Below are 24,246 nucleotides of genomic sequence, written 5' to 3'. Positions count from 1 at the left end.
CTAATTTATAAATACTGAGCTTTTCCTCTCCCAATTGTACCGATTTGGGTCTCAAGTGGTAATAGGATTTTCCATTTTTGAAGCAATAATTAGGAAGATCCAGAGAAAAAGGAGAATTAATTTGTTAACATTTTTATACAGATGAATTTTATGTGGGTAAACACAAATTAGCATTAATGTTTATCACAGGGGGAGGCAGAATCTCAAAACAGCGCAGGGAAATTGCAAAAGGCAATAAGATCTAGTGGATAATTTTTTTGGTAAAAGCAGGAAGAGGTGCTGGTAGGCAGTCTCTTCACAAAAATCACAGCAGTCTTCAGGCCCTGCCTGCTGCTTCTGGGCAGCGGAGATCATCTCAAATACAAGGCTCTATTGCCACGTATTATACTACTAGAGGCCCAGTGCACAAAATTCGTGCACTCAGGGGGGTCCCCCAGCCTGAATTGCAAGAAGGCACAGGCCAGGCTGAGGGACCCCACTGGTGCACAATCAGGGCAGGGGAGGGATGCAGGAAGTTGGCCATCCAGGGAGGGGCCACGGGAGGGCTCCAGGGCATGTTTAGCCTGTCTTGCTCAGACCTAGTTGGCCAGACCCCAGCAGCAAGCTAACCTTACTGGTCAGAGTGTCTGCCCCCTGGTGGTCAGTGTATGTCATAGCGAGCAGTTGAGTGCCTTAGCATATCATTAGCATATTATGCTTTGATTGGTTGAATGGCCTACTGGACGACCGGACACTTAGCATATTAGGCTTTTATTATATAGGATGTTGGGGAGGAAGTTCATTTTTCCCAATAGCATCAAAGCCTAAAGAGCAATGGGCTCAAGTCAAAAGAACTGTTTTCTGTTAGAGGTTCTGCAGTTGAGATTTTACCTTGAACAAGTTCCTAAATTTTTCTGGATTTTGATGTTCCATTGATAAGTTGAGAACTGCTAGATTCTCCAAGGACTGTAACCTTGAATTACATGGCCAGTGCACAAGGTTAGCTTGCGCTTCCTCCAACCATGGCAGCCTCAGGGTAGTCAGACTTACACAGTGACTCAGAACAAGAGGAGAGAAGAAACTGCTTTGACCCTCTTAAAGGACATGCTCACAGCAGACATGATGTCATGGTGACCACATGTTATTGATCAAAGTAATTGCCAAATAGCCCAGATTTGAGAGCTTGGTACCTAGATGCCCCATTCCTGAATTCAGGCTTTTCAAGAATCTGCAGCCATTGTTATTCTTCCATTAAAATAATGCAATATTTAATACTATTTGTGATGCAACTTCATTTGAAAGACATCACACAGAATCTCTTCATTGTACAAAAAAAAAAAAACCACAGAGGTTCAGAACAGAAACATGATTCTATTTGTGATTGTTCCAGTGGATGGATATATGGCCTTAGAAAAGTCAATTTCTATCTCAAAGCCTCAGCCTCCTCTCATTTTAAAAAGGTATTCTTCATCCTTTTCCCATCTCTCAGGAATTTTATGAGGATTAAAGTAGATAATGCAAATGATATCTGGGCCAAGTGCCAGGTAAAATGACCAAAAGAAGATAAAAACACAGGATATTTTAATTCAGCGGAAAATATGTTATCTATACACATGTTGTATCTGCCTCCTAAGGAATTCTACTAAAACAAGTGCAGATGAAACAAAGAAGAGATTAATGGGTGATGCACATCACCATTTCTTGAGAAGGAATCCCAGAGATTCTAGAAAAGTAGAGGCAAATATTGACCCATGTATTTGGAAGAGTGGGGCTAACAGATGGCTGTGACAATTTCATAAAATGAGCCTTGCCTCCATCCCTTAACATAGTGGTATGATGGCTTTTATGGGTTTGATTGTTGTGTTCCACCCACAAGTTTGTCCAACCGAGAGGTGTAGGGTAAAAGTAGCCATGTGCATGGGAATAACACCCCAAAGACACTGAAAAGCACTGCCCTGTTGTAACCCAGAAATTCAGCTTCTCCCTCTCACTCCCTACCTACCAAACATGGGATGTGTGTGCCATTAGTACACCTATTTTCATAATAAGGAGGAAAACTTTGAAGTATAGCAAATTCTGAAAATATAAATATTGATTGCAATGTTGCTATTTAGAGCCATCTTTTTTAAAAAGTATCTTCAACAGGGCCAGACTTTTAAATACACTGAGTGGAGCACTTTTGTTGCAAGATACAGCGGCCTGGAAATGTCTCACTACTAACAAAATAAAATAAAATGGGTATGTTCCTCTCGGGTACTTTTCTGATAGCATCTCTAAGAAGGGTATAACTAACACCTGATGGAAAGTCTGGACGTACTGGGGGCGGGGAGGCCTCGGTAGGAAAGTGCACACACAGCCAGCAAACAGGCCTCTAAGGCTGCACTCAACAGGGCTGATCATTACAGCTTCCAGTTTTGCCAAGAGTCAGTTATTTAATATGAGAAAACTGGAGATTTTATTAATTAGAGGATTGCCCATTGTCTGTGAAAAATGTGTACTGAGACCAAATAAAAACGGTTCTGGGTATGTGGTTTAAAACCTGGTGTGAATCAATAAAAATAAAGTTTCTTCTTGAAAATGCAGTGTGAAGTATTGTACTCTTTGAACTAATCGTATGCCTGAGCCCCTGATGTGATGTGTGAACCTCTTCTGCTCACCTGAATTTTAAGTTTCAAACAAGAAAATGTACCACTGTTTTATCACAGAGCTTCTCAGGAAAAACAATTTTTAATACACGAAAACATATCGCAGGACCGAGGGGAAAGATCTGTTCGAGGAAAGAGCTATTGAGTAAGGATGGGGGGAGGTGTCGACAGCATCCTGGGGTATCTGTTTCAGAAGGGACTTCCATCTCCATTTTTTTAGCTACTTTAAACTTCAGTTAATTGTAGAATGCTGATGGTAATGCAAGCAATTCTTTCTCACAGAAAGGCAGATACATTCTCCCTGAGGAATACAGTTGATTATTTCTGTGATCAGCATTCCTAATTGGAGATATGTCCTTTGGAAACAACTTGGAATCAATGGTACCATCCTTTGGTTCCCTTCTTAATGAATGACTGGGATTAGATTGCTTACAAGTGTTTATTTCATATAGGTCCAGTCATGATTTCACCTTTTAAGAAACATTATCCTTCAACAGCAGATGGTGCAGGGGCCTAGAGCAGATTCTATTCTCTGTCGCCCACATTTCACCCTGGACCTTGAAAAACGCAGATTTCAATTTAATATTTTAAATAAAGCCTAAGACCTATTTTCTTTTTCTTTCAGCTTCAGACAAGCTTGACTGAGCCAATGATGTTATCCAAATCAATATCTCTTCCTCGTAGCGCATACTGGCATCACATCACCCGTCAGAACAGCGTTGGTGAGATCTACAGTTTGCAAGGCAAGTACCTTTAAAGTAACCGGCAGCACCGCCACGGCTTCCCCAGGTGGACCAGGAGTCATGCAAGTCACTTCGTATTTGCATTGCTGGCTTTTCCTCCGTTTCCATTTCTCAGCTCTCGCTGGCCACAGTGGGAGCTCTAAGATTGACAGTGGCTTCTCTAAAGCTATCATTTCAGACTCATGATAAAAGTTATTTCAAAAATCACCCAGGGCTGAGGACCCAAGATGGCATAGGAGCTCCACTCAAACCTTACCCAACACATTATCAGAAGCTAGATGTAGATCATAGCAGGGTCTGTTTTATGCTGTGTTTTACAAAGGATTTTTCTCTTAGCATCTATTTTTCCATAACAGGCTTGCTTATAAGTTCAGAGGCTGACTTTAGGCTCTATAATAAAATGCTACAGAAACCCACTCACAGCAATGTTAAGGTTTAGCCAAAGCTCTGACATAGAAACTATTTGGGGAGTTGGGGGACAGAAAGAGACAAGTGTAAATGCTTTGCTTGTGTGATTTTCCTACAGATAAATGGTTAAATAGCATGGGGATGGCTTGATGGATTAATCAAATTAATAAATAGCAGGTATTTCATCAACAACAGCAGAAACCGCAGCTTTGGCGGTTCATTTCCTCTTCCTTCCCTTTGTCCTAAAATGAATAATCTTAGCGTTTAGAAAAGCACTCAGCTGCAGGCAGTTGACTAACCGCTGACCAAGATTGGAGGAAGCAGGAGCTAAGAAAACACAGTTGAAAACACTCATCCATCAGACAAGCATTTGTTGAGCACAATAGGCGTGAACATAATAGAAACCCAGTAAATATCTGGTGAATGAATGACCATTATGACTTTTGAAGTAGTTAATGCCTAAAGGTAATGCACTCAGGGTATTTTTTTTTCCTTTTATACTTTAGCTCTTGCTCATTTTGACCAAAAAAATTCTGTTACAAACAAACTGAAATAGTATATTTTTAAAGCAATATCTTATTGCCATAGTTTCAAACCTAGACTAATAGAATTTGATCAGTAGGAATAATGATTAAAGATATATTCTGGGGAATGAAGTCAGCATCATGGTGGAGTGATAAGACCCCTTTTTAGCTCCCTTTAAAGTTACAAGTGGGACAACTATAACCCAACAAAGTTTCCTCTGCTCAGCACAGACTCACCTGAGAGATCACACATCAGTACAGCAGGTGGGCGTATTGGAACGTGGAGGGAAGTACAGGGAAGGGATGGTGGTCTCAGACACAGTTTGCTGACTGCCTCAGCCCCAGCTCATGCAGTGGTGGTGGAGGAGTTAGGGTGCAGCCACCACATTGTGGCCCAGCAGAAGGTAAGAGAGGCTGAAGTAGCATGAGCGCACGCCTACCGCCCTCCATTGTGGTAGTGTCCCAAGAGTTGGACACAGTGGAGACCCACCACCCTGTCACCCAGTCATCAGTTTTCTCTATCACATGATCACCCCCCCACTCCATGACCCAGGAGGCAAAAGTACAGGTCAGAGAAAACAAAACCTTGCACTGCATCCCTATCTACTGGCAAGCAAGTATTTGGTCTGTAATTCCAGCAATAAAAGACTGCTGCTTTCATGGAAGGTAAGGGAAACTTTTCTCTGAAGGGAGAGTTTGGATTTAGACTGATATACAACTTCAGAAATAATTTTATATGCATCTAGCAGAAGCCACCAGAATGCATTGCAATTTCTTAAAACATTGCCAGAAACTCATTGGAAGACAATGTTGATTTACAGAATAAAATACAGTCTATAACTAATTAGAAAACTCTATTATTTATCTCACTAATATTAATTTCAAGCAAAGTTGAGGGCTTGAAATATCAGTTATGATGAGCAATTTACTCATATGGTCTCAATATCACATTTTTTGGTTATTTGTAGTTTTTATATAATAAGAATGCATTGATTAAGGTAACTACTATAAATCAGGTAAATATAGAATATATTCCATGTAAATTAAATTTCACTATACATTTATTTTTATATTGTATACTTCTTAGAGCAATACATTTTACTATTTTATATAACCCTCATTTTATGGTTATATTATATATAGAGAGAAATATTCAGATAAGTAGATACATAGGTAATATACAGATAGATATAGATCTAAACATGTTAGTGATTTTTGAGAGTGGTGATTTATTTTATTCTCTTTTGTTCTATTGAGGTAGTCAAGTTAAGCAGAAGACAAGAGCTTTTGACCATAATTTTGTTTTGTTTGTTGTTGTTTTTATGACGATGTAACCTATTCTGACTACATCCTGGTGGAATCAGGACAGAATAAAACTACTGAAACAAAAAAAGAAATAACAATAAGAACATTGACCCTCAGCACCCCTTCTTGCACACCTACATTTTCACCAAGTTATATTTAATGGTGTGGTTATTTTGTGTCTCATTTCCTCGGCTGTGCTCCTTGAAGTGGCTTTACCTTTCCTTTACAGAGGAGAGCATAGTAGGGCAGCTGTCATCATGGACCTTCCAAAGTCAAAGGAAAGTTTTTGGCAAAGACAGGTGTCATATCAAGTAAACCACGGGTAGCACTGAGGAACAAATATCTTTCAAACTTTTTCATCATATGTTTTATATTCTAACGCTGAAGATGAGATCAACAGGAGTAAATTCGGCAGGCTTTCATTCAGAAGATAAAGGGGGAAACGTTTTTGTGGTTAAGGTTTAACAGATTGGGATTCATTATTAAACCGCACATGAACTAGAACTGGGAAAAAAATTCATGGCGTGTCAACAAGTCCACTGTGTTAAAACTCGCCTATCACTCTAATTGCCTGCCACCCTCAAAACTGCGTTTTGCTCAGTTTTACTATCTCTATTTCTGTCCTTGTTTTGTAACTGCAGAAGCAGGGTGCACTCTAAATGACTGGCATAGCAGCACTGCATTCACTTTAGTGCTCAGAAAAGAAGGTCTCCACACTACTCCCAGAAGGGTGCTGGGAAAGTATAGGTTTCCCCAGTGTACTCTAGCTCTCTGCAGTCAAAAGACAGAGACAAAGAATAATTAGCTTTAACAAGTAACTGTTTGCTACGTACCAGGCAGCTACTGCTTCAAATCTCTTCCTCTAAATGGCGTATGATGGGTTTGTTGCCTCTTCCTGCAGAAGTGGTAAAATAAGGACTTTTCCTTTTTTTTCGATTTTGCCACATACTAAGGATGATGATCGATTTGTATTTGAAGGTAATGTTCTATGTATATTTCTCCAACTTCTGCATTTATGAAAAATGTTTATGTCACAACACATTCTGGAGATGTTATCTCTAGACTGAAGGGACCTATTAAAAGGGGAGGAAACCTGATTTCAGACTCTTAACCCAAAGTGAATGCTTAAAACATAGTAATTATTTTACTATTGATAGAACTGGTACAGGCTGGGTTGCTGTCTCTCTCCACCTGCAGCTGCTTCTCTGGGATCAGTTCTTCCACCAGCTCCCGTGATGAAAGGGAGCCAAGAGTGTGAGCTGAAAATGGTCCCCAGGGACCCTAGGACCATGTCCTTTCTGTACTAAGCTCTCCCTGGTACTTTTAATGAGTAATTTTTACATAAAATTATATGGATTTTATAGTGACTCATTTTTTATTTTCTTTTTAAATTTAATTTATTGGGGTGAAATCTATAATAATAAAAGCATAATATGCTAACTAGACTGGACATCCTTCTGATCAACCTTCTGGACGAAGCTGGGGCTACGAGGGTAGCCCGGGTCCTAGGTCCCGGGTGCCAAAGGGAAGCCGGTGCTGGCAGCTGGGGGAAGGAAGGCCTACTTTTGCACGAATTTTGTACATCGGGCCTCTAATTGGTTAATAAAAGTATATAGTTTTCAAGTGTACAATTCTATTCTCCATCATCTGTATATTGCATTGTGTGTCCACGTCCCAAAGTCAAATCTCTTTCTGACACAATATATTCAACCCCTTTACCCTTTACTACCCCGACACCTTCTCTTTGGTAACACCAGACTGTGGTCTGCATCTGTGAGTTTTTGTCTGCTTTCCTTGTTTGTTCACTTATTGCTTTCAGTTTATATCCCACATATTAGTGAAATCTATGGTTCTTAACTTTTTCTGTCTGAGATTTCACTTAGCATGATATTCTCAAGACCCAGCCAAAGTAGATCAAAGAACCAAATATAAGACCTGAAACAATAAATTGCATAGAAGAAAATGTAGGTATTAAACTTATGGACCTTGGTCTTAAAGAAGATTTTTATGAATTTGACCTCAAAGGCAAAAATAAATGAATGGGATTATATCAAACTATGATGACTCATTTGTGAGCAGCCTGAACAACTTCACTCTTTGAGTCAAGGATGACTGAGGTGCCCTTTACAAAGACGGAGTTCCGCTTTCATTAACACTGATTGATATTCAAATGCCAGCTCAGAATTGTCCCCCCTCCCTCTGCCTCCTATCATCAGTAATTAAGCTACAGACCCCGGTGTCAGCACAGCAGCAGACCTGATTACACAGAGGTATTTTATGTTCACAGAAGGGCATCTGTGGTTCTAAATTCTCAGACAGCCGGGAAGCAAACAGGCAATTAGAATTAGAGATAACCTTCAGAAACGGTAGAGTTCCAACATAGATTAAGGAGGTAAATCAAGGGATTTACTTCTCTTTGCTCATCTATGGCCCTCTGTTCATTTTTACTGCCCAATGTCAAGATGGCATTGTAGGTAAATAGCTTCCATTGAGATCTTCTGTTTAAATGTTTATTATATGATGTTTTCCAAATTGCAAAGTTAGTAAAAGCAAATAAAAAAAAAAAAGAATAATTGCTCCAGTAGTGAAAAGGAAACTGTATATGTCCAAACTACCATCTTCCCTGTATTCGATCTATTCATTGTCAGGGCAGATCAGCCGTGACCTTGGCCAGCAACCAAATACATCACATTCTCAATACGGCCCAGGCCTGAGGGTGGCAGTTTGGCAACAATCCTTAAAAACATGAACCATCATGTTTCTAGAATGAACACTTCCTGTCTGTTAAGTGCTCTATGAACATTTATTGCATATCCTTACCTTAGGAAGGATACGTCAAAGGCAGGAAATGCCTCCCTGGATATCCGTTTTGAAAGGTAGATTAATCCATTGCTCCCCAAATGACACCATAAAAATGCTCACACCCTGCAGCCATAATCAACAACCTCTTCCATGCTCCCAGATGTTTCTGTATAACTTTACTGTATGGATGTATTTGTTTACAAACCTGCTTCTTCCAGTAGGTTGTGAGGTAGCAACTTGGAATGATTTTTATCCAACCCATTACCCCACCCCTGGCTCAGCCCCACTATTGGGAGGAGGCACTATCCCTGGAGGTTAAAATGCTGAATCTTGGAGTTAAACCAACCTGAGCTTGCATATTAACTTTACCATTGCTGACTTGTATAACTTTGGGCAATTTACTTACCCTTGCTAAGCCTCACTTTTTTCATCTCTAAAATGGGGGTGTTTCTGTTATAGGCAGCAGGTACGGCAACAGGTGTCTGACCCATGGGGTCAGACAAAACCTGAGTTCTGGCTAGGAAATAATTCAGAGCAAGACCCAAAACTGTCAGAGAACATTTACTGGGTAAATTACAGAGGGAGAGCACACTGGATCCTCCATCCTAAGGATTTTAAGGGCAGAGATTTCAGGGGAGATTCCAGGGAAAGATCTTAATAGAATATTCAGCAGTTTTCCAGGTGTGTCCTTTCATGGTTGTGGTCTCCAATGATTGATTGGCTGGCACCAGGGCAGGGGTCATTATTCCATGCAGCTGGTCCTGGGCCTGGAGCTGAAATACAACTGAGGCCTAGATGTTATCTCTAGGGAAGAAAGGTCAGGGATCCAAACCAAATGACCAACGATATGCTAGGGGAGGAAGAGTTACCCTGGGGGTGAGGTCCCATCTTACAATTGATTGTCCATTGCTAGGCACCTAGGGCTTTCCATCCTGGTGACCTTCTGTATCTGACCCATCGTTCTTGCTCTGCTCATGTCAGTATAACTGCCTACAGCACTGCAATGAGGTCACCCATGTAAAGTAAAAAATATCTATAATAATAAAAGCATAATATGCTAATTAGACCAGATGACTTTCTGAACGAAGCTGGGGCTGCGGGGGAAGCCTGGGTCCTGGGTGCCTGCCGGCGGCCAGATGGAAGGAAGGCCTACTCTTGCATGAATTTTGTGTATCAGGCCTCTAGTAGTCAATAATTATTAACCACTGTCACCATACTGAAGTCAATTAAATTTCCACTCATCAGCTTTCTTCTCTGATAAAGGGAAATATTACACCCTACTCCAACCTATAATAATAAAAGCATAATATGCTAATTAGACTGGACCTCCTTTACTATTCTAGTATTTATTTATTTAATTAACTCTAGTAGAGTTTCTACTACATGTGAGGAATTTGGTTTTGTTCCAAGGACTTGATACAAATCTAGCCTTAAGAAATGGTCTCTAGCTTCTAAAGTTCCAGAAAACCTAAAGCTAATTCTCAACCTAGCCCTAAGTTTTTAATGCAAGAAAAAAAAAATATATCAGGCAAAACGTCAGGCTTAAATATTCAGTTATTTTTTTCCTCCCACCTGTGAATGTAAACAAGACATTATCTCCTAAACATATGAATTTCCCCAAGCCTTGTCCCACTCAGCCAGATAACCCTGGTGAGAGAGGGAAATTAGGCCATTTCTTATGCAGGGGAGTTGGAAAACTCCTGGAAGGACTTTGTCAGCTCAGTGCAGAGAAGGTGCAGCTGGCTAGGAAGGGACCTTTGAAGGTTGGCTCCAGGGCATGTCCAGCCCATCTCGCCCAGTCCCACCCAGCTGGACACCTTCTAATTAATTTCCTTTCAATGTGCACGAATCCATGCACCAGGCCACTGGCGCATACATAAACACACACACACACACAAAGAACCATTTAGCTCATTGCTCTCTTACTATCTATTGTTTCCCTCAAAAATGTACCTATTAGGCTACATTTCATAAATTATAAACCACATAAAAGAACCTGCAGGGAGGGAAAATCTGTTCAATTATATTTTCTCCCTGACCTCTGTTTCCTGTTCTGCTTTTTTTAACCTCATCTCTCTCTCTCTTACCATTCAACTCGTTATACCCTATCTCTGGCTAACTGGTTATAGGCTTAAAAATTGTATTTTATACATTTCCTTCTTTATTTCCCTTCATCTGCCAAATGGAGATTCAATAATGACTGGAAAATAGAAAAAGATAAGAAATGTTAGGAAATAAGCATCATTAAAATTCCACCTGCCAGAGAATAAACTGCAGAGTGAGTTTAGCCAGGATGTGGCCTTCAGTGGGGTTCTGGCACTTACGCCATTGCTCTGAAAATAACAGATGCTAATTGCAAGCTTGCTGCTTCAGACTTCAAACATCCAGTGTTTTAAAACTCAGGAGCCTGGTAATATGTTTGTTTGAGAGAAATCTGTTAAGAATTGATGCTGTGTGCCTATGTTTTAATGCCTGTATTTAACACAGGAAAAATGGTCCAGTTTGGGCATGGTCTAAGAAATGTTTGGTTGCCATGGCTACATCATAAAGGTTTGGAAAGGCGCTTATAGCCTTAGTTTTATTTTTGTTTTGTTCTCATAATTCAAGAAAGAAATTGACTGCCAAACTTAAGTGACGTGTGTCCTTTATATATATGTTCAAGATAAAGACATGTGACATTAGAACAAAAGTTTCTTACTGGCAGCACAACTCTAGGACAGACATTGTACTTACCTTCTCAGAAAATGCCATTTCACCCCATGAATTTGGAAGATTGCATCTCTGGTGTACCTTGAGGATTAGCCAATCTGAGGCTCCATAGTGGTCGGCAAACTCATTAGTCAACAGAGCCAAATATCAACAGTACAACGATTGAAATTTCTTTTGAGAGCCAAATTTTTTAAACTTACACTTCTTCTAACGGCACTTCTTCAAAATAGACTCGCCCAGGCCGTGGTATTTTGTGGAAGAGCCACATTGAAGGGGCCAAAGAGCCGCATGTGGCTCGCGAGCTGTGGTTTGCCGACCGCAGCTCTAGCATATCCATTTTAGCGTTCTATATGTACTCAGAAAGCGGAGTTGGCTTAGAAACACCCACATCGTCTTCATTTTCTAGTGTAATAAGGAAGTTATGGGTCTGCCCTAGGGTGACAGCGTTTAATGCAAAATGGGATAACACAGTCATACTCTCTATCCTCCTGCCCAGGTTCATTCTCCTAAGTCACAATCAAGATTTGCAAAAATGGCCCTGGCCAGTGTGGATCAGTGGTTAGAGCAGCCTTGGGCAAACTACGGCCCACGGGCCGGATCCGGCTGTTCTATCCAGTTCTCTTGCTCTCCCCTCTGCTCCTTTACTTTGAATTTATATTAGTTCACACAAACACTCCATCCATGCTTTTGTTCCGGCCCTCCAGTCCAGTTTAAGAACCCATTGTGGCCCTCGAGTCAAAAAGTTTGCCCACCCCTGGGTTAGAGTGTTGATCTGTGCACCAAAGGGTCTTGGGTTTGATTCCCATTCCAGGGCATGTACCTTGATTGCGGGTTTGCTCCCAAACCCTTGGTTGGGCACGTGCAGAGATAGCTAATGGATGTGTTTCTCTGACACCAATGTTCTCTCTCTCTCTCTCTCTCTCTCTCTCTCTCTCTCTCTCTCTCTCTTCCACTAGCTCTGAAAAGCAATGGAAAAAAATATCCTCCTCTGATGAGGATTTAAAATAACAATAAATGAATAAATAAATAAAAGATTTGAAAGAATGATTCCTCTGAAAAAAAAGCAGGCAGCAGCTCTTCTGAAATGTGCTTTAAATGAGACCATCCAGATGGAAGCCATCTAAGCAATTTGTGGGAAACCCATAGCATTCAAAGGCGAGTTCTCTATGGCTTGGGCACTGCCTTTCAAAATGTCATAGAGCAGTTTTGCTCCTTTTCTGGAACAATTTAAAGCACATTGTATATGTCAATTAGTTGGCTTAACTCTTGAGAGTGGCTATTACTTTTCATTATGACTTTTCAAGCTTTTTAACCAAGTTTTATGGCAAGTTGCAATGTGTCTCCCTCTGTTCCATTTCTTTAGAAGTGTCTTATTTGGGAGATTTCAAAATCACTTTCTCTGGCAGATCCCTTTTATTTCATGCACTTTCCTCCCTCCTGAATAGTTTCTCTTTTTTCTTTACGTGTTAATGCAGACATGCAGGGCTGCCTGCTTGTTCTTCGTCCCCTGGGCTTCCATTACAAAGTAGAAATGCCTTCTAATCAAGCTGTATTACCCTTAAGAAACAATTTTGTTTCTTCCATTGAAAAGTGATTTTTTTTAAACTTAAGGTAGTAGTATTTCTGAAAACCTGCCAAAATTCCAAGGAATAAGTACTTGAAATTTAACTGAAATTAATAAAATAAAATAAAAATTTAATTGCAAAACAAATACACCCACATTGAAGAAACTCGAGATATGGAGAGAGAATATGTAGGCAAAAATCACTACTAATTTAACCATACTAGTGGCCCGGTGCACGAAATTCGTGCATGGAGGGGGGGTTCCCTCAGCCCAGCCTGCACCCTCTCCAATCGGGGACCCCTTGGGGGATGTCCGACTGCTGGTTTAGGACCGATCCCCTGTGGGACCGCTGACTCCTAACTGCTCACCTGCCTGCCTGCCTGCCTGCCTGCCTGATCAACCCCTAACCTCTCTGCTTGCCTGTGTGATCACCCCTAACTGTCTCTGCCTGCCTGCCTGATCACCCCTAACTGCCCTTCCCTGCAAGCCTGATCTCACCCCCAACTGCCCTCACCTGCTGGCCTGATCTCGTCCCCAACTGCCCTTCCCTGCCAACCTGATCTCGCCCCCAATGGCCCTACCCTGACAGCCTGATCTCACCACCAACTGCCCTCCCCTGCCGGCCTGGTTGCCCCCAACTGCCCTCCCCTGCCGGCCTGGTTGCCCCCAACTGCCCTCCCCTGCCAGCCTGGTTGACCCCAACTGCCCTCCCCTGCTGGCCTGATCTCACCCCCAACTGCCCTCCCCTGCCGGCCTGATCTTGCCCCCAATGGCCCTTTCCTGCCAGCCTGATCTGATCCCCAACTGCCCTCCCCTGCTGGCCTGGTTGCCCCCAACTGCCCCTGCTGGCCTGATCTCGCCCCCAACTGCCCTTCCCTGCAGGCCTAATCTCACCCCCAACTGCCCTCCTCTGCCAGCCAATTTGGTTCTGATTGGTCAGTTTCTATGCCAGTCAGCGTCAAAAGCTCTGCCTCCCAGGCAGCCATTGGTTCCTCACAGTTGACCCAGATTTGGTTCTGATTGGTCAGTTTCTATGCCAGTCAGCATCAAAAGCTCTACCTCCCAGGCAGCCATTGGTTCCTCACAGTTGACCCAGATTTGGTTCTGATTGGTCAGTTTCTATGCTAGTCAGCGTCTCTGGGCCTATCAACGGGGCCTAATCAGAAGCCCCAGTGGAAGCCTGGAGAGAAATGGAGGTGTGGCTGCTGGCCAGACCCAGAGAGAAAGAGTGAGGCAAGTGCTGATCAACAGCTGCCACAGAAGCTATGGATCAGACCCTGCTTCTCTCTTCAGGCCTCTTTCTGGGCCTGATTCGCAGCCCCCTCAGCAGTCAGTGCTGGGTCACCACACCTGCAGCTGCAGCAGTCAGTGCTGGATCACCACAGCAACCCAGCACTGACTGCAGGACTGACTTCCAGTTGGTTGAACCTCCAGTCATTGTGGATATGACGGACCCAGGGTTTTTATATATTAGGATACTATTAACCTTTTAAAAAATATTTTTATTGATATTTAGAGGGAGAGGGTAAGAGAGAAACATCAATCCATTGCCTCCTGAATGCTCCCTACTAGAGATCTAGCCCAACCCCACATGTGCCCTGACCAGGAATTGAACTGGCAACCTTTCAACCCTTCAACCTTTTCAACCTTTCAACCTTCCGGTGCACAGGACAACACCCAATCATCCAAGCCACACCAGGGTCAGAGTCCACAGAAGCATTTTAATTACTATGAAAAATGTGGAAATATCATAGAGAGAATAAATGCACATAGAGACTACAGAAAGAGGGGGCATTTTGGAGAAGGGAGCTCCTCTTTTTCTGTCAATGGCTGGAGAATTTTAAGAATCTAGAGCTATCTGAAATTTCATGTGTTCTGAGATCTTCTAAAGCTTCATGCACCTCTTTGAAGAAACTGTCTTAGGAGTGAGCTGCACAAGCATGAGAACAAGTTGTATGTCATTCAATCATTCCTCTTTTAAAAATATGTCAAGGAATCCAATACAAGCTTGCTATTCATCGCCACTGTTTTTTCCTGTTGTTGACCTGTCTTGTTTCCCCGTCCTGTGAGTCCCCAGATTCTGGTCACACTAGCCACCCATGTGCCATGCACCCCATGATTGCTGGAAGAAATGGATAGGGCCCCAATTTCAGGAGTGTCCACACTGGAGCTTCACTAATTGGTATATTTTATTTGCTTGCTCTGTCATTGATTTAAGTCATAAATTACCTCAAATACTTTGTAGAAAGAGGCTGGGTATACAGTGATTAATATGAATGTTAATAAAATGTGATTAGAACATTCATTTTGTTCTCTTAGTTAGAAGGGTAATGTTCTCTTAGAATTAAACTCTCAAAGTAAGTTGCATACTCAACTAGTCTAAATGCAAATTAAAATATCTTCAGGATAACATAATAGAATTACAAATGTTAATACTTTTTAGGTCCATGATTTCCCTTATGAATGGGAATAGAAAAAAATAGTAAATGGGATTGTCTCTGACTACTTTAATATTTTTTAAATGTTTTTATATCTGTGATAATTGTAAAAATTTTCCCAGAATGCAAAAGTTTAAGTGCTGGTAGGACATATGAAACTATGTATCTCATTAATACCTCCTATTCTCCCTCACCTCAACTCAAATTTTAAGTGTTTGCACTAAAAAATAAAATGGCTTTAACTTTATGAATTCTTCTTTAAATATGGAGACAAAAATCCTCTGAGTGTGAACCATAGTTTTATGGGTGTTGGAGACCATATAATCTAATATGAATATAGTGGAATAATTGTCATAAACTATATTTCATTGTACTTTTCCTTTTTAAAATTAATTTTAATTAAGTATAGTTGACATACAAAAAAGCTGTACACACCTTGATGAAAAAGAAAAATATATACCCATGAAACTGCCATACCTTAAATTTAATTATCACTTCTCTAGAAGTTTTCTTGCTCTGCCTTTTTTATTATAAGAACTAGGGGCCCAGTGCACGAATTTGTGCACCTTGAAAGGAACTGTGGGCTGCAAGGCAGCGGTGGGCACAGGAGTGGGTCTTGGCCCATCCTCTGCGCCCCCACCCGGCCGGCCCCTCTTGCTGCGGCCCCTGGTCCCCTGTCTGCCGGCAGCCCCACTCCCGCCACTGCTGCTCCCACATGCTGATGGTGCTGGCCCTGCTTGCAATGGCTGACAGGTGTAGTGCCAGCAGTGGGTGTGAGCAAGGCCGGTGCCATCAGCAGGCTGCTGCCACGATTGCCCCTCAGGAGCAGGGGGAGGTGGAGAAGCCCTCAGGGGCGATCATAGGCTGGCAGCTGCCGCTCGCTCCCGCTGATGGCACCAATTGATCAGAACTGGCACCGGGCGCTGGCAGCAGGTATGAGTGGTGGCTCTGGTGCTGGCAGCGGGTGCGATCAGGGCCGGCGCCAGCAGGAGGTGTGAGTGTCAGGCGGGATGGCAGCATGCGGAAGCAAAGAATTTTCAGTAACCACCAGAGGCTCGCCCCGATGACAGCAACTGGCACCCTGCCTTGGTCTGGCATCCCCGCTCACCTGCTCCACCATCCTGCTGCGGCCAATGCCCGCCATGTTCCGTGCGCACCCTCTGGTGGTCAGTGCACATCATAGCAACCAGTTGTTTGGTTGTTCGGTTGTTTGGTTTTTCCGCCGTTCGGTCTATTGGCATATTAGCCTTTTATTATATAAGATATTTACATAAGACCTCCCCACTTAAATATAAAGTATACAATTTAATATTGTTAACTACATGCACTAGGACTTATTCATCTTACATAAGTAAAACTATGTACCTCTCATTAACACCTCCTATTCTCCCACTCCCCAACTCTTAGTAATTACCATTCTACCCTGACTTACTATGAATCTGAATAGTTTAGATTCCTGGCATAAGTTTGATCCTGTAGTATTATTTGTTTGATTTTTGTTTTTTGAATCCTCATCTGGGGATATGTTTTTCATTGATTCTAGAGAGAGAGGAAGGGAGAGAGAGAAACATTGATGTGAGAAAGAAACATAGATCTGTTGCCTCCCGTATTCTCCCCAACAGGGATTGAACCCACAATGTAGGTATGTGCCCACATCAGGAATTGAACCCATAACCCCTCAATGCACAGGATGATGTTCTAACCAACTGAGCCCCAGCAGAACTAGTATTTGTTTTTTGGGGTTTTTTTAAATAATTTTTATTGTTGAAAGTATTACATATGTCCCCTTTTTAGAACTAGTATTTTTTCTTTTGTGTCTGGTTTATTTTACTTTTCACATAATATCTTCCAAGATCATTCATCTAATTTAAGGATTAATAATATTCTATCACATATATATAGCACATATTCTTTATCTATTGAACATTTAAGTGTTTCCATGTCTGTGTTATTGTGAATAATGCTGCAATGAACATGAGAGTGCATATATATCTTAAGAGATACTGATTTCAATTATTTTGAGTAGGTACTCAGAATTAGAATTGCTGGATCATATAGTAGTTCTATTTTTAATATTTTTTTAATATTTCAGAGAAGAGGGAGGAGAGATAGAAACATCAACGATGAGAGAGAATCATTGATTGACTGCTTCCTGCACTCCCCACACTGGGGATCGAGCCCACAACCTGGGCATGTGCCCTTGACTGGAATCAAATCTGGGACCCTTCAGTCTGCATGCCGATGCTCTATCCACTGAGCAAAACCAGCTATGCTATTTTTAATTTTTTGAGGAACCTCCAAACTGTTTTCCATAGTGAGTGTACAAGTTTACACTCCCACTAACAGTGTACAAGGGTTTCCTTTTCTCCACATCTTCAAAAACATTTGTTTGTGTTTTTCTGATAATCATCCTTATAACAGGTGAGGTGATACTTGTGGTTTTGCTTTGTATTTCTCTGATTATTATGATAGTGAGCATCTTTTTAAATACCTTGGGCTATTTGAATATCTTCTTTGGAGAAATGTCTGTTCAGGTCTTTGCCTCATTTTTAAATCAGGTTATTTATTTTATTTTATTTTATTTTATTTTATTTTATTTTATTTTATTGCTATAAATTTGTATGCGTTCCTTTTATTTTTTTTTTTAACTAGAGGCCCAGTGCATGAATTTGTGCAGGGGTGGGGTCTCTCAGCCTGGCCAGCGATTGGGGCCTAGCAGGGCCATCTCGTCCAGTCCCAATCAGGGCCTATAGGGACCGGCCAGCCATGGGGAGGGACTGCAGGAGGTTGGCCGGCCACGGGAGGTTGGCTATGGGAGTACACTGACCACCAGGGGGCAACTCCTGCATTGAGCATCTTCCCCCTGGTGGTCAGTGTGCGTCATTGCAACTGGTCGACTGTTCAGTTTCTTAGGCTTTTATATATATAGATATTAACCTCTTATCATGTATAATTTGCAAATATTTTCTCCCATTCTATACTTTGCCTTTCACTTTGTTGTTTATTTCCTTTGCTGTGCAAAAAACATTTTAGTTTGCTATAGTCCCATTTGTCTCTTTTTGCTTTTTACCTGTGTGTTGGGTGTCATATCCAATGTGAAAAAGGTTTTTTTTTCCTATATTTTCTTCTAGGAATTTTATGATTTGAGAGCCTACATTTAAGTTTTTAATCCATTTCAAGTTGATCTTTGTGTGTGGTGTAAGAGGAGGATCTGTCTTCTGTATGTGGATAGCTTTAAAAATTATAATTAATCTTTTCTTCTCCATGCCCTATTGCATGCATTTTAGACTAAATACATTCAACCTCAATGCTAAACTGACTTCTGAGGGTAGTTGTACTCTTGTTCTAGTTTATTTATTAATGCTTAGCACTCAAAGGAGTATTTCTGAAGAAGTTGCTGAGTCACCAGCCAACTATAAAATATTTTGAAGTCCTCCAATGGCACCACAGCCTTCCTGGAGCCACTGAAGAAACATGGCTTAAGCTTGCAACCCTCAAGTCTCAAAAAAAAAATCCATATTTTGTCTGCCACTTCTATTTTTTCCACTTCAAAGTGCTAACAAGCTTTTAGAATAAATGGGATAATCTGGGTCTCTCCAGGATTGAACTGAGTGCCCAAAATCCTCTCCACAAAGCAGGCTAAGCCCCCAACATGGTGGCAGAGCCACACAAGATCAGTGTGTGTGCCAATATCTGTAGGAATCTAGAAATCTCCTAAACCCCTCCCTCACTCGCCGAAACCATTGGACAGTTCAGAACAGCAGAGTAATGACCAATTTCCCGCAATGCACATTACAATTTATATGCACAAATGAACTCCTTGTAATGAGAAAACACTAGAGGGCTCGGTTTCATTTACATTGTGTAGAGGAAGAGAGGGGTAAATGGAAGTTTCCACTGTTAGGGAACAAATAAAAATTAAGGAGTAGGTGGAGATTCCATCATTAAAGCCATGTTAAGCATATGATCCATCTAAACTTGGCCCAAAACAGTGAGTGAAGCTATACAAGGGGCCCTAGCCAATCATTTGGCACACTGGCAAAGTGTTTGGCATAAAACAGTGTGTAGCAGAGCAATCAGAATGCCAGCTGTGGTGACAACGTCTCTTAAATGCACCCATGCCACTCTCAGCATTGCCACCGAGTAATGAAAGCAGACTACCTGATCAGAATGCTTTCTCACTGACCCTTCAAATAGGTCCCAGTTTGTAAATTAAGAAGGCGAAAAATTGGTCCCACTTCCCTGTGTTCTTACTTTTAGCAAGGCTGTCTCACAAAATAATGGCAATGTTTGCCTATGGATAACTGAACTGCAGAAATCGTGTTGCTCATTATAACACAACGGAGTGCATCACTTCAACTCATTTTCACTCGGACAGCACCCCCAGTAAACGTTGCCCTAAAATGGGAAAGTACCACTCTTTATTGCAGTTCTTTAAAGATAATGTTTTGTTATTTATTTTAAAAGTCTGTCAAATAAACACCAAGACCATATATTTGGTTTACAAACATGATCATAAAAGTTCAAGTGTATATGAGTTGTGGGAAATGAAGGTATTATAGTTTTCACCTCTCTGATTCTGAATCTTTTCTTTCACTAGTTGATTATTACTTATCCATAGGTTTTATGTAAATTGTTAAATCTTTGTCAAATACACAGCATATATATGCATGTGAAATCTGGTTTTACGAGTAACCCATGTATCTTATAGGTCCCATCTTTTAGTTTTCTGTTGTTTCCTTTTGCTCTTTCCATCCTTAAAAAAAAAAGTGTTTACATTACATTGGTACAACTCCCTACATAGAATCAAAAACAAAGTAAAACTCAATTATCTCTATTTCTTGTAATAACCCACCACAAAATAGAAAATTGGCCATTTTAATTGTATACCTATTTTCATTATATTTTATTTCTAAATAATGTTTATTGAGATACAGCCTTGTGTAACTCTGAGCTGTATGTGTTGTTTGAAACACCTGAATATTGAGAATAATTACCATGTGGCATTAGCTAACACCTTTATCTCTTCACATAATTATCCTTTCTTTGTGTGTGGTGAGAACATTTAAGATCTGTTCTCTGAGTAACTTACAAGTTATATAATACACTATTCTTAACTACAGTTACCATGCTGTACCATAGAGTTCTAATGATCCCCCAAATGTATTCCTTTATAACTGAATGTTTAACTGTGCACCCGTTTTGTATTGTGGTAGTGGGGGTAGTAAGCAACTGAATACACAGAATCTCAGAGCCAAAAATGACATAGTAAGACAACTCCACACAAACACACTGCGGTATTTCTTCTGACAAATTTTTTAATCAATTTACTAGTCACATTCAACCATATTAAATATAGTAAACCCAGTTTTTCCAAATCTAGCTATGACTAACCACCAAGATTTCAGCCGGGACTATTTGAATCTCATTTAAACACTTTTTCTTCTCAACTTGAATAACCCAGCAGGTACTCAGCCACCAAGGCCCTTACACAGCTGCAGTGAATCTGAGACACTCACTATTTCTAAGATGCAAAGACCCTTCTAATCCCTGACTTCAGGTGCACAGTATTAAAAAAGCACCACTGACTCCCTTTGTTACTACGGTGGAGTACCAAGATCAATGTCCTCAGAGTTGAGCAGAATACAGGTTACAATCAACTCCTCTATCATCTGTGATTGGGGATATTCTCAGAGGAAGGGGTGCTTCCCAATCCAGCTAAAGAAGCACCAGGCATTTCTGCAATTTAAAAAATATCCTATCTAATAAAGAGGGAATATGCTAATTGACCATCACTCTGTCACAAAGATGGCTGCACCCACAGCTGAGGCCACGTTCCCATAAGGAGCCTTAACGAGCAATCAACAGGGACCTGAGGCTACGCCATTCCCCACCCCCATGGGGCTTGACAGGGGACCTCAGACCACACCCCCCACCTCAGCACCAGGCCAGGGGACCTGAGGCTGTGCCCCCCTGCCTGGCTGGGCTTGATGGGGGATCTCAGACCACACCTCCAGCCTGGCAGGGCTTGACGGGGAACCTCAGGCCACACCCCCTGCCCTGGCACTGGGCCAGGACACCTCAGGCCGCGCCCCCGGCCCAGTGGGGCTTGACAGGGGCCCTCAGGCCATGCCTCCTGCCCGGTGCTGGGCTGGGGTACCTGAGGCTGCGCCCCCCCCCCCACCCTGTGGGACTTGACAGGGGAACTGAGTCTGCGCCCCCCACCCGGACCTGAGCTGCACCCCCCCACACCCACCAGGGCTTGACGGGGTGGGGCTGGCTGGGTCTGGATCTCGCCCAATGGGGGTAGGACTGGCTGGGTATGGGTATTGTGCAATTTTGAGGCACCACGGGTGGGTGGGGACTTGACTCTGACAAGAGGAAGATTTTCATGTACATTTTACTAATTTTCTTTTATCTCTGACACTTCTATTATAGAGAAAGGGCAAATAGCAATATTAAAATATTTCCTCTAATTAATCCCCTTTTAATGTGCATGAATTTTGCACACCAGGCCACTAGTACATTATAACATCAAAAAGTGTTTCTAATTCATTGTACTACCTAATTAAAAGCATACTCCGTGGAAGAACTTTTTTGATTCCTTTGAAAAACAAGATGGCAGATATTTAGACCTTGGTTGTTTGTAGTTAGCAACCTGCCATCATGCAGTCTCGTGTTGCTTTTATGAGGCACATGCTGGTATGCAAGAGAATCTCACCCACCAAAGAAAGACAACAGGCACTCCTTTGAGCCTTATAATGATAACACATTCCATGTTCTGCCAGGTTTTGTTGTCCTTGATCATTTTGCTAAATAATCCTTTAGGAAATTCTTTTTTAAATCATGCAAATTTTAGAAAAACAAGAAATAACAGTCTCTGTTGAAAATTAGTATGGTCTGTTAAAACCAAGAAGAGACATCCTTGTCTCATGATCACTTGGATCCTGCCCACTTTTCATAGCATTTGGATCCCATCTTCATATCTAGCCTACCAACAGTGGCCAGGACTATTGTAAATACTTCCGTCAAATATCCAAATACATTATAGCCTGGTTTCTGCACAAAGGACCTGTTTTCGTGGTGTTCTGAGGTAAGCACTATCTCTCTAGTGTAGGGATGTGTTACTGTCATTAGGCAAAGGAGAAGGTAATCACCTGGAAAATGAACACCTATTTTTAAGTTCACCAAAAGATGGTCTTTTTCATCATTATGATATTTCAGCCCTAACATTCAGCGTTATTTCTTTAAATGAAGTGGTATTTTGGCTTCGGATTATTGGCATTGAAAGTAGTGACCACACATCATAATTTACAAACTGAGATTTACACTCTGGGATTTCAGAACAGATATGCCAAATAATCTGAGTACCGTTTCACTCTTCATCACCACATTTATAGAATCCTGTTGACAGATGGGGTGGAAAATGCATTATTATGGGTGTTGGGAGCCCTGGGTTGTCATCTCAAGCCTGTCATTAACCTTTTTGCACAACCTTGAACAAGCTGGCTGCCCTCTCTGGACTGTAGACTTCTCTAGAGGACTGCCAACATCACTTAAGCTTAAAAATGCTTAGCCCTTCAATTTACCTAATTTGGGATGTTTCACAGAGGTTGTGGAAATCCTTCAGTCTCAGAACCGTGGTCGGCAAACTGCAGCTCTTGAGCCACATGCGGCTCTTTGGCCCCTTGAGTGTGGCTCTTCCACAAAATACCACGGCCTGAGCAAGTCTATTTTGAAGAAGTGGCGTTAGAAGAAGTTTAAGTTTAAAAAATTTGGCTCTCAAAAGAAATTTCAATCATTGTGCTGTTGATATTTGGCTCTGTTGACTAATGAGTTTGCCAACCACTGTCTTAGAACATGGAGGGGATGAGGATGTTTCTCTAGAGCTAAGAATGTATTTATTTCAAACTGTGAGACTGTGCACATTTTGCGAATTTTAAGAGTGATATATTGAAAGATAGCATGAAGTGATCGCCAGAGAAAGCAGAAATAAAGTCGAAAACTTTGGCACAACTTTGCCTAATGTGAGAACAAGGGTCCCACTCTCTGTTGCTTGCATTGACTTAGCAGATGTTTACGTAGTACTGACTGCATGCTAGGCAAAGGGCCAGACTTTCTGCATAACTAAGTGAGTTCATTATCAACCGATTCACTCACCAATGGCACATTTGGAAATTTAACTATTTGCTACACATGGTAACAAATAGTGCACCAAGTCAGGAGCTTTCTTATGAACTTTATCTGCTCTTAACCACCTCATAAAAGGTGTGAAAGAAGAAACAGCCCAGTGTATCCACCCAGGCTTGTTTTTCCTCTGAGTAATGAAACTGTGGACCATGGGGGACACTGAGAACTGTGTGGAATACTCATCCTCTAAGCAAGGGCCTGGAATGCTTTCTAGAATGAGCTTTCTGCCTGAGTGCTTCTTTCAGAGAGAAGAGAAATGAAATGTCACAGCAATGATCTGGGCAGGGGACAGTGCGGGGAAGGCCGAGTCCCAATTACTGGCTTAGGCAGAGATGGGTCCTGGTGCCCTCTGTCACTTTGAGGTGAACCTAGTAACACTATTGCTGGAAGTGTGGCTAGAATCCCAGAGAAAGTTCCTGTAAACACACATGAGTGCGGCTGGTTTTGTAGGCATGTTTGGGACACACATGCATGGTTTCTTTCATCCAAATTCTGCCATTGGCAATATGAAAAATGGTTGCTGGGAATTTGTCTGTGATGATATTTGCAGAGAGCCCTCCTTGCCCTTCCCCTCAGTTCAAATTCATTTATTTTAATGTTTGTAAGTCTAACCAATTTCTGCTTGTTGGCTTTCTCTCTAATGCCAACCTTCTGAGGACACAAGACTGCCCCATCTTTGAGGGAACTATGTCAGTCGGGAGAGTCTGACAGATATGAACACACAGATCCTTAAAAGTAGAGTGTGCTGTGTACCATGCATGGCACAAATCAACTTCAGAAGAGACCAATCTTGCTCCTGAAATAAGATTTATAGAAAGATTACAGTCACTAGCAACTTGTTGAAATTCCCTAATGAATGGACTTAAAAGTTTTTGTGTCAAAATAGGGACTAAACACTCTTCCAGAGAAAGGAGTCACAGTCAGAACCTCTTGCTATCC

At 41.6% G+C, this 24,246-nt stretch overlaps 1 protein-coding gene across 2 annotated transcripts in view; it reads left to right on the top strand.

The window, feature by feature from the left end:
* Positions 1–24,246, top strand: part of DOK6 (docking protein 6) — a 257,390-nt gene that overhangs the window by 194,349 nt on the left and 38,795 nt on the right. For both annotated transcript variants that reach the window (XM_080686943.1, XM_080686944.1), the window contains one exon: positions 3,250–3,367. In XM_080686943.1, coding sequence (XP_080543069.1) covers positions 3,250–3,367 — 118 coding nt within the window. The remainder of the gene's footprint in view (positions 1–3,249; positions 3,368–24,246) is intronic.

This window comes from Plecotus auritus (genome assembly GCF_963455305.1).
Source record: "Plecotus auritus genome assembly, chromosome: 8".
Classification (NCBI taxonomy): Eukaryota; Metazoa; Chordata; class Mammalia; order Chiroptera; family Vespertilionidae; genus Plecotus; species Plecotus auritus.
This window is presented reverse-complemented; position numbering and strand designations above follow the sequence as displayed.